Source organism: Parus major, chromosome 8 (assembly GCF_001522545.3).
Source record: "Parus major isolate Abel chromosome 8, Parus_major1.1, whole genome shotgun sequence".
Classification (NCBI taxonomy): Eukaryota; Metazoa; Chordata; class Aves; order Passeriformes; family Paridae; genus Parus; species Parus major.
Genome location: NC_031777.1, coordinates 20,944,297 through 20,956,689, shown reverse-complemented (window position 1 = coordinate 20,956,689; position 12,393 = coordinate 20,944,297). Strand labels below are relative to the sequence as shown.

General features: G+C 43.2%; 1 protein-coding gene across 14 annotated transcripts in view; it reads right to left on the bottom strand.

Annotated features, from left to right (window-relative positions):
- The window catches only part of ST3GAL3 (ST3 beta-galactoside alpha-2,3-sialyltransferase 3), a 188,461-nt gene that overhangs the window by 37,578 nt on the left and 138,490 nt on the right, over positions 1-12,393 (bottom strand). For all 14 annotated transcript variants that reach the window (XM_033516304.1, XM_033516305.1, XM_015635889.3 and 11 more), the window contains one exon: positions 8,564-8,750. In XM_033516304.1, the coding sequence (XP_033372195.1) occupies positions 8,564-8,750 (187 nt within the window). The remainder of the gene's footprint in view (positions 1-8,563; positions 8,751-12,393) is intronic.

Below are 12,393 nucleotides of genomic sequence, written 5' to 3'. Positions count from 1 at the left end.
CTTTTTCCATGTCCTGGATTCACCATGTGGAGGAACATCTGCTGCACATGTGGGCCAGGAAATACCCTCAGCAGGCATGGGCTGCACTGGTGGTAAAACCAAGTATGGCTGGGTGGCAGAGACACACACCTTGCTGCTGGCAAGGCCAGGTGGAGGTGAGACCGTGCAAGCAATGGGAAAGTTGGGGGATATCCGAGAGCACTGTGGCACAAAAGGGAGCAGGACACAAATCCACAGGCAATCAGGCAATTCTGTTAGCTCTGCTGTTTATGGAATTCTGTAGTTCATTAAGACCAGCATCAGATTTGGAATTTCTTTACATTGGCTCAGATATTCCAATCAAGGCAGGCAACCTGAGTTCACACACACTATGACCTTGAAATGCACCTACCAGGATTTGCATAATGTTGGTGTCTGAATATTGCCAGAGCCTGCCAAAGACAGTGAGAGCAACATGAGCACCCTCCTGGTGCTTTTTCAAGACATCTGCACTAGCTCTTCAGCTGGCCCACACATTGACTTTTCGAGACGTGGAAAAACTGCAACTCTAAATTGCCCATCTTTTTTGACTTTGGTTGAGAAGGAAGAAGAGATTGAATATCTAGGCGAGAGCAGGAACTGCCGGCTGGATGGCAACAGACATCAGGAAAGATTAGACAGTGACAATATTGGGAAGAAATTGTCTCGGGAAAAAGCAGGATGGGGAGGCAATCAAAGAAAGGATGTCCTACTAGGGCAACAATACAGTCTTTTCAGGGGTAAATCCTGTTTAGGTCTCTTCATTTAAGAATGATGCACATGAATAGAAACTAAAGAAATAAAAATCTGACTGCGGCTCTTTGGTTTTCACGTTACAGCTGGGATTACTGAGCCAGAAACGAAGATGATGCTGTCTTGGCAGATGTGGGATAAAGGTTCTTTAAGGACTGCTGATGGCTAACACGGCTAAATGCTTCTTCTCAATTAATAAAAGTATAGGGATGTAAAAGATGACTGGTGTTAGGTAACAGCAAGCAAAGCAAGGGACAAAAACAAAGGACAAAACCCATCAATGGTGTGGGAAAGACTAGAAGGGCAGACACACCAACAATTTCTATTTTAATTTTAAAGGGAAACTGTCTAAAAATTGAGCAATCAATGATGTCATTCCTTCAAGTACAGATACTTTGCAGACTTTTGATACCTGGATTTCTTTCATTCAAGAAATAGTGTGGTCGTGGCTATTTTTTATTTTCTTGGCCTGCCCCATGAGCTTAGGTGAATGGTTACAGACTTGTAAATATACCCAGTCCAGGTGGACAAGTTTTATTGTCCAGGACACATCCACCTGGCAGTATTAAATGCTATGAAGACACATTGCAAAGGCACCAGAGCAGCCCCTGCCACCAGCTGATGCTTAACAGTGCACTTCAGACACACAGTGCATGCCTGGGTGGGAGCAGCTCTCAGCTATGCAGTGACCTGCCTAATCTCATTACGCTGTTGCATGCAGGTATGTATGAAGGGCAAGCTCCAGCCTGCACTTCCCATACCAACAACCTTCCTTTGGGAATCTGGCCAGGAAGTCTCCCCCAAGGCCCATGCTGCAAATTGGGTCGTTTGCCTACTGAGGTTCCTGTATGGTCCTCCCCACAGTGCTACCTGAAAGCTTGTTAAAGATCACAAAATACACAACTAAACTTTTCTCCCTCTCTTGGTCAACAGGGACATTTTATATAGCATATCTACATATTTTCGAGCCTCTCTTCTAACCATGACTGGAAAAAACTGGCTTAGGTTCTCTCACAGAGCACCAGTGTTCACTCTTCTCCTAAAATGTTCTGGAAATTGCTCTGATCTCCTAGGGCAGTGACAGAGAAGGATTTGTTGTTTTTTTTCATATGCAAGTCTTCTGTGGTTCTCTTTGGCCATTCCCACCAATGCACTGTAATGGTGAAACAGCTCCTGACCATGACAGCAAAACCCCACAGGCAGTATAGGGTTAGCTTTCTACACAGCCAGAGAGATCAAAACCTAAAAAACCCCAAACAATGATGTCAAAACAATCATACCAGAAAGACAAGCTAACTTCCAGCTACTCTCTGGCAAAGGAATATGGAACATTCTCCACAGAATGCATCACAGAGACTCTCCCACCTCATCTTCTCAGTCAGAGATTTGGTAGGAGCCAGAAAAGTCTGCCTCATGTTTTCACTTTCTTACAAAGCATTTTCTGTGCTTCAACATTTAGTCAGGGTTCAGTTGCCTTGACTGAGGCACTGAACCATCCTGATGATGTGGTAAGGTATTCCTTGCTACAATTCCTCCTAGAATTCCCCCACACTCTGAGAGTGGAAATGGTTTTTAAACCATGTTCTAAAGCAACAGGACAACCACCACTTGAAAGGCTTTCCTGCCTCTTCCTCACTGCAAGCCTCATCATGTCCCTTGAGCAGGCTGGCTGCCTTACTCACCAGCCATGCCTTCCTAAATTATACTTCTGGAGGGATTAGTTATAAATAGCTATTTAGGTGAAAATTTAAATTTGTGAAAGAAATTAAACAGTCCTTAAGGTGATTTCTCAATTCAAAAGCTTTTCTCATTTATGATGGAGCAGCTTCCGTTCCCTTTCAGATGAGTCCAAGGAGAGCAGGAGGACACAAGGCAATGCCCAGGCAGACACATCTCTAAGCAGATGGGCTGAAGCTGTGTTTCAGCATAGGATGAGGCACCACAAATCTATTACCAAGGTTTGCATTCACAATGCATTAAGAAAACTGGTAGTGGATTTACAGCTCCACCAAACCACTGTCTCAACAGTCCTTTAAAACCCAGTAAGACCCACTCTACACAAGACATATAAAGCAACAAGCCCCTTGGAGGAGTAAAGGGAAAGAAAAAAACTTGCAATTCAAAAGCAAACCCTGGAGTGAATCTGCCAGTAGCAGTGGCCACTCCATTTGTCACCAAAGGCAAGGGACACCATTGGACAAAAGCAGATTCTCCCTCCCTAGTGCAGACCCAGAGAAACCACCTCCTCAAGCACTGGTCTCAAGTTCCAAACAAGCCAAAAATCGTGCATGTGAACGAAGCTTTCCTTGGGATGGGACAGCAACAACAGATTCACAGCCTCACTCTTTTCCTGAAGATGACAGCGTGATGGCTCCTCAGGTTTCTTTTAGGATGTAAACCAGCCCACAGGTAAGGCTATTTCATAATCTGAGGAATCCACAGTGAACTAGAGGGCTGTGACATTCACAGGCTGCCCTAGCAAACATGCAGCATGACAAGGCCATTAACTTGTGGAAGAAGAGGAGCTCTAAACAAAAGCTCAGCAGACAGCACAAGAGCTGGCAGCAGTCCGGCCTTGGCTGCAGCACAGCAGCACTCACTGATTGTGCCAGGAAGGTATCACAACACACATTTTACCACAACTAGGAGAATGCTATTGGGTTCATACAATAATGTAGCTCCCCAATAAAAAGTTAAATAAAACCTTCCCCAGTGCCACATCCACAAGGTCTCTGCAAGCAGCAGTCACGTTCTGTGACACAGGAGCAGGGGCTGTGTCATGCCCACTGCTGGAGGTTGTTGGGCACCACTGCTGTGGGCCAGCTGTCAGAGACATGTCCCTGCAAGGGACAGACAGACAGCCTGGCATCACTCACAGGCAGGTGCTCACTTGCTCCCATGACTTTCACTATCAGAGAACTTCTAGGTGCTGCAGGCACTTTCTGCACAAGTGGCTCCTCCTGGCAAAAGCTGCAGAGATCCCCACTGGAATCATCCACAGGCTCATTACCACATGAGCAGGAAGCTCGTGAGCTGCCAATTTCTAGTGGCACCTTTGCCCTCACTTGGCTGCTTTATTGCCGTGTGCCAGGTGTTCAGGGATGTGAGCCCTAACAAGCAAGAGAGCTCCCTCTAATTCACTAATGACAGCCAAGAAACAACCCTGGAATTGGCCTCAGTACTAGGCTGAGATGGCTGCTTTGCATATCTGGAGCTTGTAAATTCCTGTTTGTTTCAGGAAGCATCTACTTCCCATGCAATAGAGAAACTTTCAGCTTTTGACCACTATTTTAAGAAGAGCAATATATGACCAAGCTTCTATCCCCCTGCAATTCCTCTGGTACTTTGTGTATTCAGAAAGAGTTTCTGTCACTGAGAGATCCAGGCAGATGTAGGAGGGTACAAGCAGTGGGAAGCAGCAGGGTGGATCACAATATATATAGATTATGTCTCTTGGCAAAAATAGCAGTTCAGGGGAAAGTGTAACTGTTTTGAGTGACTGTCCATGAGTAATCCCCCTCTGGGGATGCACTGGCAGCAGTCATTTCATCAGCAAAGGGGTGCCTGGAAGTGTCACAGGCTCTTACAGCAATTATTCCAAGTCAGCACTGCCAGACCAGTCACCACAGACGCACGAACAGCTCACATCTGTGACCCTTCTGCAACAGCCATGAGTTCATGGAACTGCAGGCTCTGGGACTCCAACCCACTTCCTTTCCACTTGTACACCGACTTATTAGGTCAGCATGGTGCAATACTCCCCTCTGCTAACCATGGCACCTTTCTCCATCCCACACTCCTTTTAGCTGCAACCAGTGCAATGATTTTCTCCTTTAGTTTATTCTAATGCCTGTCAAATGACTGAAATCAAGTTACCAGCATTTTAGTCACTCAGATCCACTCACTCTTCCCCTTCTTAAAGGCAGGTCTACATTCTCTGGTGATACACTATGCTCTAACTTCCTACAAGACTTCAGTCTGGAGTGCCACCTCAGCCAGAACTCTGTGATGGAGACTACCTTTGTTTTGTTGCTGACAGTGAACATTTAGCCAAACCTGTCCTTTTTCTAGATTAATGTTTACTCTCAAGTTTTTGCTTGCTTCCAGATCTTTCTGGTTTAGTGTAAAATAAAAAGCTGCTGAGCTTTTACACTTCCTTAGGTCCATATTCCACTGTTTCTGTTTCTGTATATATTGTCCCCCAGGGCACTAAGGCATCACACAGGTATCAGGGAGGCTGTTGCACCAGACTGTGTGTAACACATAAAATCCCCTACCCCACTGTTCTGCTGCTGCTTCTGCATCACACTGATTCTTTTTCCTTATAACATCTCCTGAAAATCCTCCTCTCTACACAGCACTTACCCCTTCCTCAGTACGCAAGTGCTGCCAAAAGACAGCACAGAGCAAATCCCTCTCAGCTGCAGGGAGAATAAGCTTATCTGACCACTGACCCAGCAATAAATAATCACTTGCCTTTCATTTACTCTTTCTCAGATAAGCTCCCTCTGATTTCACTTACTCAAGAGAGGACTAAGCAAGGATCCCAGCCTGGAATCTCTGGTCCAGCAGGTCCAAGCTTCTCCAGGTGCCTGAAGGAATTCAGAAGGTCTCATTACATACCTGTGACTGTACCATGGACATGTACAGTTGCCATCATCAGTCACAAACAAAGGAAACATCAGAGGGCAGAGATCAGCCCATTTTTTTGAGGAATGTGTCAACTTCCACAGCAGTTGTGTTCTTCAGCAGAATGATTCCATTTTCCTTTTCTCTTTCCTGAGGTCAGACTCCTGACTGCAACCACTGGTTTGAAACAGGGATGAAGTCTTGCAAACGGACATGTCAGATAAGGAATAAGCAACAGTGGCATACAGAGCTCTCAGGTCATGCAAGAGCCTCTAGATAAATTCAGGAAAGGAAGAAACTCCCCTTTCTCTGGAAAACCAGCTGAGAGAGAAACACTCTTGACACACAGAGAGCACTGGGCAGACATTTGTCATTTTGAACTTACCACACACTGATGAAAATACTAACACTCACTACCAGAATAAACAGACGCCTACGAGCTATTCCCACAGCACTGCTGGTCCTCCATTGGGTCATTCCTATCTAAGAGACAGCACTTTGTGTATTGGATTCCTCTAGAAAAAGCAGCTGTGTGAGCCACCTGCTTGCAGCTGAAGCCAGTGACAGCAAGATCTCAGCCTCAAGCAGAGAGAAATCAGACTAGAGCACAAGAGAACGTAAGACAGATGTTTTCAGTCACCTGGGCTGCATCCTAAAGTACTTCAACTGGCTCAGCAGCCTCAAGAACTAGCATTGATTCCCTTTGGAACTTGTGTGGAACAGGTAGAGGGTCAAAGGATTGAAAAATGGGCAAAAGTAGTGCCTAGCATTAAGAAGGCAAAAAGATGAAGGGAGTTGAATTATGATTTCAATTCCCAGAATAGCAGGATTAATTATATGTAAGCACCTGTAAAATAACAGAGTAGCAACCCAGGTGGATTTGTCAAGAGTGAATTATTTTAAAAAAAATTTCTTTATACAGACAAAAAATTACCATAGGGGAGAAGCAAGACGTAAACTGGAATTCAGTAGAGCTTCTGGCAGAACACTTTCACAAACATGCCAAAAGCATTATTGATGATACAACTGTGATACAACTTCAGAAGTGGCCAAAAAACTATCCAGGAGGCTCAGTGGGCTCACTCTAGGAATGGAAGGATGTTAGTACTTTGGGGTCTGCCTAGGAACCAACATTGTTTTGTGTTTTCATTATCAACCTGGATGATGAAGTAAAAAGTATGTTCATTAAATTGCAGAGGACATGAATTTGGAAAGAATGGCAGGTATGCTGGGAACCTCTGCCAAAGGAACTTGGCAAACTGGAGGAGTGTCCTGGAAGAAAGGATCAGTAGGGAGAAGTGCACAGTGCTGCTCTTTGGCATGAGGAGCCAGCAGCACAAGCACAGGGTGTGGAGCGGAGGAAGTGGCTGCTCTCCAGCTCTTCCCAAGACCTGGAGTCTCCAGGAATCCAACACTCACCTTCAGTTCCACGCCATTGTGGAAAAGGCCATTGAAACAGTGGATGTATAAAGAATGAGAACTTTGAGGTTATTGAATTATCTATTTGTTCCTCCTTTTTGCTGTAGTCTGTACATTTTTGGGCACTGCTCCTTAAGAAAAAGATGAATTAACTACAAGCACTCAAAAGAGCAACAGGAATTAAGAGATCTGGAAAACATCACCTAAAAGAACTGGAAAAACCTCAGAATGTTTATTCTGAAGAACTGAATGATAAGGAGACAATCACAAGAACACTGAAGTAATGCACAAAGCTCAAGTTCTTTCTGCTCTCTGCCAAGCTGGGCACTGAAGCCCTCAGTTAAGAGAACTGCAGTCCATCTCCCTGGTCTAGAAGGTTTTAGCAGACTATTTGTTGCATCCTCCCAAGAGCAGGGGATACCACAGAAGAATCTAGTGATGATGACTTGACTGCAAGGTGGAAATTCAATTTGTTTTGAAGTAAACCAACCCATCCTTTGAGCTTCAAGCTAAACACTGGGAGTCCCTGCAAGTGCATTCAGATAGCCGGGCACTGACACTGCCAGGGCTTTCCCTGAATGAGGAACAAGAGCCTGACATAAAACAAAGAAAATGACTTTTGACTCAATTATTTGTGTTACGAAAGCCCACTTGTGCTTGCCCAGAGGCTGACAGGTAACTTCATCTGTCTGGTAGCAAGAAAATAATTGCAAGTTGGTGCCAGTGTTAGACAAGAGCAAAGTATGAGCCCTTAAGGCCCTCTCTGTAACAACCATATACAATTATATTCCCAGACTGCTTTATTCTGTGTGTGGTGAGCTGCCAACCTCCTCTCTCTGTCTCTAAACAGACAATATAACATGCCATCCCATGAATGCTAATTCATTTGTCTTCTTATTTGCTGAAAAGTCATTAAGCAACATTTGAAAACAGATATATAAGATTTGTAAGAACTATACCCATTATTTATTTGGGATTTCCTGACAGACAAACCTTCCACTGAATGAGAAGTCATTGATCACAACCTGATTCCATTCTGGATAGGAGGATTAAATAGAGCAACCCTAATTATTAATAGGTCCGTGGTGCTTCAGAAAGGCACGCATGCAAATGAAGGGGTCAAATTTTTACATGGGGAAAGCAGTATATCCACCACTTTAGTGTTTTAAAATGTGTCTTGATACTGTTGTTCTGGATGATATTTTAACCAAACACAAATCATGAATCTCAGTAACTGAACAAAATATAATGGCTTGTGCTATTCAGGAGGGCACATTAAGTCTGATTGTAGCCTTTTCAACAAGTTGTGCTGCCGCTGTCTCCTCCTCCCCTCCTGTGACATCAGATCCTTGTTCCCAAACTCCCATTTCTTTCCCTTCCCATTTCTCTTTTCCTTCCTCTGCTCTTAAATCCTGAGAGCCCATAAAATCCATGCAAAAGCTGGTCCTTTTAAATACTCTTTAAGATAACTAAAAATTAATTTAATTGTTCATAGTACACACTAACAGTCTTCAATAGCAAGCCTCGTCTGTGATGCAACACAGATTACAGAGAGATGTCTTTGTAAAACATATTTAATTAAAGCTGAAGTCCATGTAGGTAAAGAAAGTCTTCACTTAAATGCAGCAGGATACAGAGTGGAACTCTCCTCAGACCGAAATGTGGCAGATAAGATGGTGATATAAAGTCTGCCCATCGTTATTAATTAGGTGACCTTCACAGTGTCAGCTGACAGCATTCTTACCACTTTCTCCTTGTAAACAATGTATTTCAGCCACTTGAAATCCTGCCATTTGAATCCTGCCAGAACAAACAGGGAATCCTTCTCATACTGCTCCATTTTCTGGATTGCACCTTCAGGATATGTGATCCGGAGTGTTGTCTTGCCACCCACATCTTTCTCAAAGCCCTTCACCGGAGCCGAGTTCAGCCTGCAGGGCAACCAGAGAAGACACGGTCACGGATTCCCACTTACACTCACATTCCCACTCACACTCCTGTGATGATGACACAGCAATCACTGCTGGGCAAGAGCTCCCTGCAGCAGCTGCTACAGTAGCAAATGTTAACTCTTGCAGTTCTTCATCACAAACACTTAGGGAGGTTTGTACCAAGTGACGACAGCTTAATTAGAAGTTACATTAATTCTATCATTGAATATAATGCAAACCATTTCTGCATATCAACTCCTGTGATTTAAATAGGGTTGGAGGCTTTGGAAGATGAAAGTAAAAAATACCGTCCTTGCAAATTTAGAGTAAGAAAGTAAGCATTAATATTTTAACAGCCCATTGCTCCTGTGATGTGTTGGTTGGGTTCTGCAGGGCTGTGGTGAAAGAGATGATGCAGCTCCTCATCAGTTTCAACAAACTGAAACTGGTCTCATTTTCCAACCCCAGCCCACAGCTTACACCACTCATCTTACCTGCAGTGAGGGCTGCACAGGGAAATAAGCCAACTTGTAATTCTCAAAAAAATCCCATAGGAACAATCTGAAGATGGTTTAATTCCCCAAACTGGCCCAGTGGGAGGGTGAGTTGCCTTGCAATGCCAGCACAAAGGAGGAGGTTGGGCTGGGACAAGGCTCAGCACCACTGCAGTCTCACAGACTCCAAGGAGTTTCTGCTATGGAAATGCATCCCACCCTGAAAACACTCAAGAAGTCACACAGCTTTGGTCCTGGGGACACTGATTTCTGAGGAGATGCTGCGTATTTAGCTGTGCTTTTGTTAAAACATTTCTCAGGAACAAAGTTTTTTCCCTTGGAAAATAAAACTGCTTTGGCATGAACAGCAATGATAACTACCATGATGCTAAAGTTTTCAGAATTTCTATTTAAAACTAAAACGCCAAAGCTGAGGAAATTTCATGTAACTTGGAATACAAATCTTGCTGACATCAAACAGCAGCCTCTGATGGCACAGGATTGCCTGCTTGAATTATTGCAGCATTCTTGACTTGGTGTAGTTCAACATACTGGAAAGTGCTTATGGACTGCAAATTTTGCCATGTAAGAATGTTAATGAGAATCTGGATTTGTCTTTTTCAGCCTGGGTAAGCATTTTACATTGGAAAACTGTCAGAAGAATAAAAATCTCTATAAAATCTGAAATTATTTTAAAAATCTAGAGGAATACATTCTTATGCATTCTTAGCAGAAATGCTTACTTTATCATAAGGAATAAAATATTAAAGGAAAAAAACTTTAGAACCAGTACCACCACAATTTATACAGCATTCTTTTTCCATGGTTTATAAATCCTTGCTTTTTAGCCCGACTTTGAGGTAACTAGACCTGAGTACAATGCTCCCAGCCAGCCTGATCCTTTGCTTTTTCCCTCTTCATTCACACATCACTCACTTTTTCTGTGGGCAGTATTTAAACTTAAAGGTCTTGTCTCTTCAGGGCAGAAGACCTTATATAAAGCAAAAACATGCAGCTCTAAAGGTAACATAATACTACCAATACTCTGCAAAAAAAGCTAGTTTTACATATTTTCATCTGTTTTCTTTAGGATGAGGAGGTGTCTGCAGTTGTTTCAAATGTCACCGTGCAGCTCTTTGGCAGGGTTTTTCTCATCCCCAACTGCTGGGTTCACTGTTTTGCTGCTTACTTTGTTAACACTCTCAAAACTTGGGAGCCCTACTTTGTACCTAGACAGAAAATAAATCTAACATTTCCCCAAGTGAAATGAGCCTCCAGCAAAGGGCGAGAGTGTGAACTGCTGATGGAGCCAGCACCACCAAGGCGGTGCCCCGAGGGCAGTGTGGGCAATGGAGCAGGGAAAGTTCTGGCAGCCACAGCCCACATCCACAAAGGTGCAGAATCCACAGCTCCAACCCTTCCCAGGCAGGAGGCACTGGTGGTTATAAACACAGCTGAATCTTGGAAAACCTCAATTAGGATGTCAGGCCTCCTTGTACACGGACAGGCAGTTTTCTCCACAAGAAGTTCCAGAGTGTTTTTCTCTCTGTGCTTGCTGATTACATATAGAGCTTAGAGACACTAACTCCTAACCCTGGCACCATGAAGATCCTTTCAGATACCTCTCAAGCATCAACACCAGGTGAATCCCTATCTGGTTCTAATCAGGAATTTCTAATACACACTTATTTTTGCCCAGTCTGCAGTCTATTCTAAGGAGGCATTTCAGAGCACTGATGACTGCTGCAAGAAGTCCTGCCAGGTGAAGAGTGTGACAGCTGGGAATAACATCTGCACTGAAATCTGATAATGTCTAGTTAAAGAAAAACAGCAACTCACTCCAAGCTCTTTTAGAACAAAGCTGAGTTGGACTATCTTCACTGCAAAGAACAAAATTTCTTGCTGCAATTAGCAGTCCTCACATGGCAACACATGAGGCATCAAAGAACTCCACATACTGCTGGATCACTCCTTTGTCCACAAATGTACCCCTTTTTTCATTTAAATTTCACTCCCTAGGTCCCAAATATCATCCTTCAAAGGAGTTCTGCAGTGTATGAAAAAGGATCTTATAGTACATGGGACTTCCCCAGCTTCCACAGGAATAAAGCAAGCAGTTGGATACATATCCAAGCACCTGGCTTCATTTAACCTTTACAGTTGACTTCTCTCTCCTTTATCCATCCCACCAACAGCACAGGTGCTCAGCTGCCCTCTTATCCTCTCAGCTTGCAAACTGACATAGATTTACTGATGTGGAGAGAAAAGTTGAACTTTTCATTTAAAAATTAAATAGTGGTCTTTCTGCTGTAAATCTTAGTGGGTGGTTTAGTCCAGATGGATTGAAACTGTTCTTTTGCTACTTTTTGAACAATCTGAGCCCAAGGAAAGGCTATAAACTGCATTTTAATTCAGCTCAAATAACTACAAGTCACCCAACTATGAAGAGGAGTAAGAGCTCTTTGTTAACGACTGATAGTGGGATGAACTAGGAGAAGGGCTGCAAAAATTTTGTCCTGTTCTTAACAGCCATCCCCATGTCCAGAATGCTGATGGAGAAGAAAAGAACCATTCACAGGAAGCAAAGACTGAAAGAGATCTTCTCAGTCTTTTTGTCAAGAGTTAGAAGATATTTATTTCTCTCTGTATGTCCTATCCTTTCCTTGCACAAGGGAGAGAACAGAGACTGTGTTAAATAATATCTGCCTTAAATTCTTTTATTAATCCCTTTCTTTCTTCTACCTTTAGCTAAGAATTTGCTATTTGCCACCATGTCTTAAGGCTGATTAATATTGAGAGAGATTATATCAGATACATCTCTTTTAATAAGATATCAGTTATCTTACTAAGAAAAAAAATACCAACTTAGACTATATTATACCAGTTTTGTAAACTTACATTGCAGTTTATCTCACTTTTGTTATTTACCATCATAATATTTTTTTACTCATGACTCAAAACCTGATGGAAAACTCTGCTTTTTTTTTTCAGGTCAGACTAATGGGTCTGTAGCTCCCTAGAGCACATCCTCCCTCCCTCCTACACACACTCTCTCACTCTCCATTAGTACAGGTATTATGTTTGCTAATCTCCAGTCACCCAGAACGCCTCCCTGACTTGACAGATTTATTACTGAGAGTTATGACTAG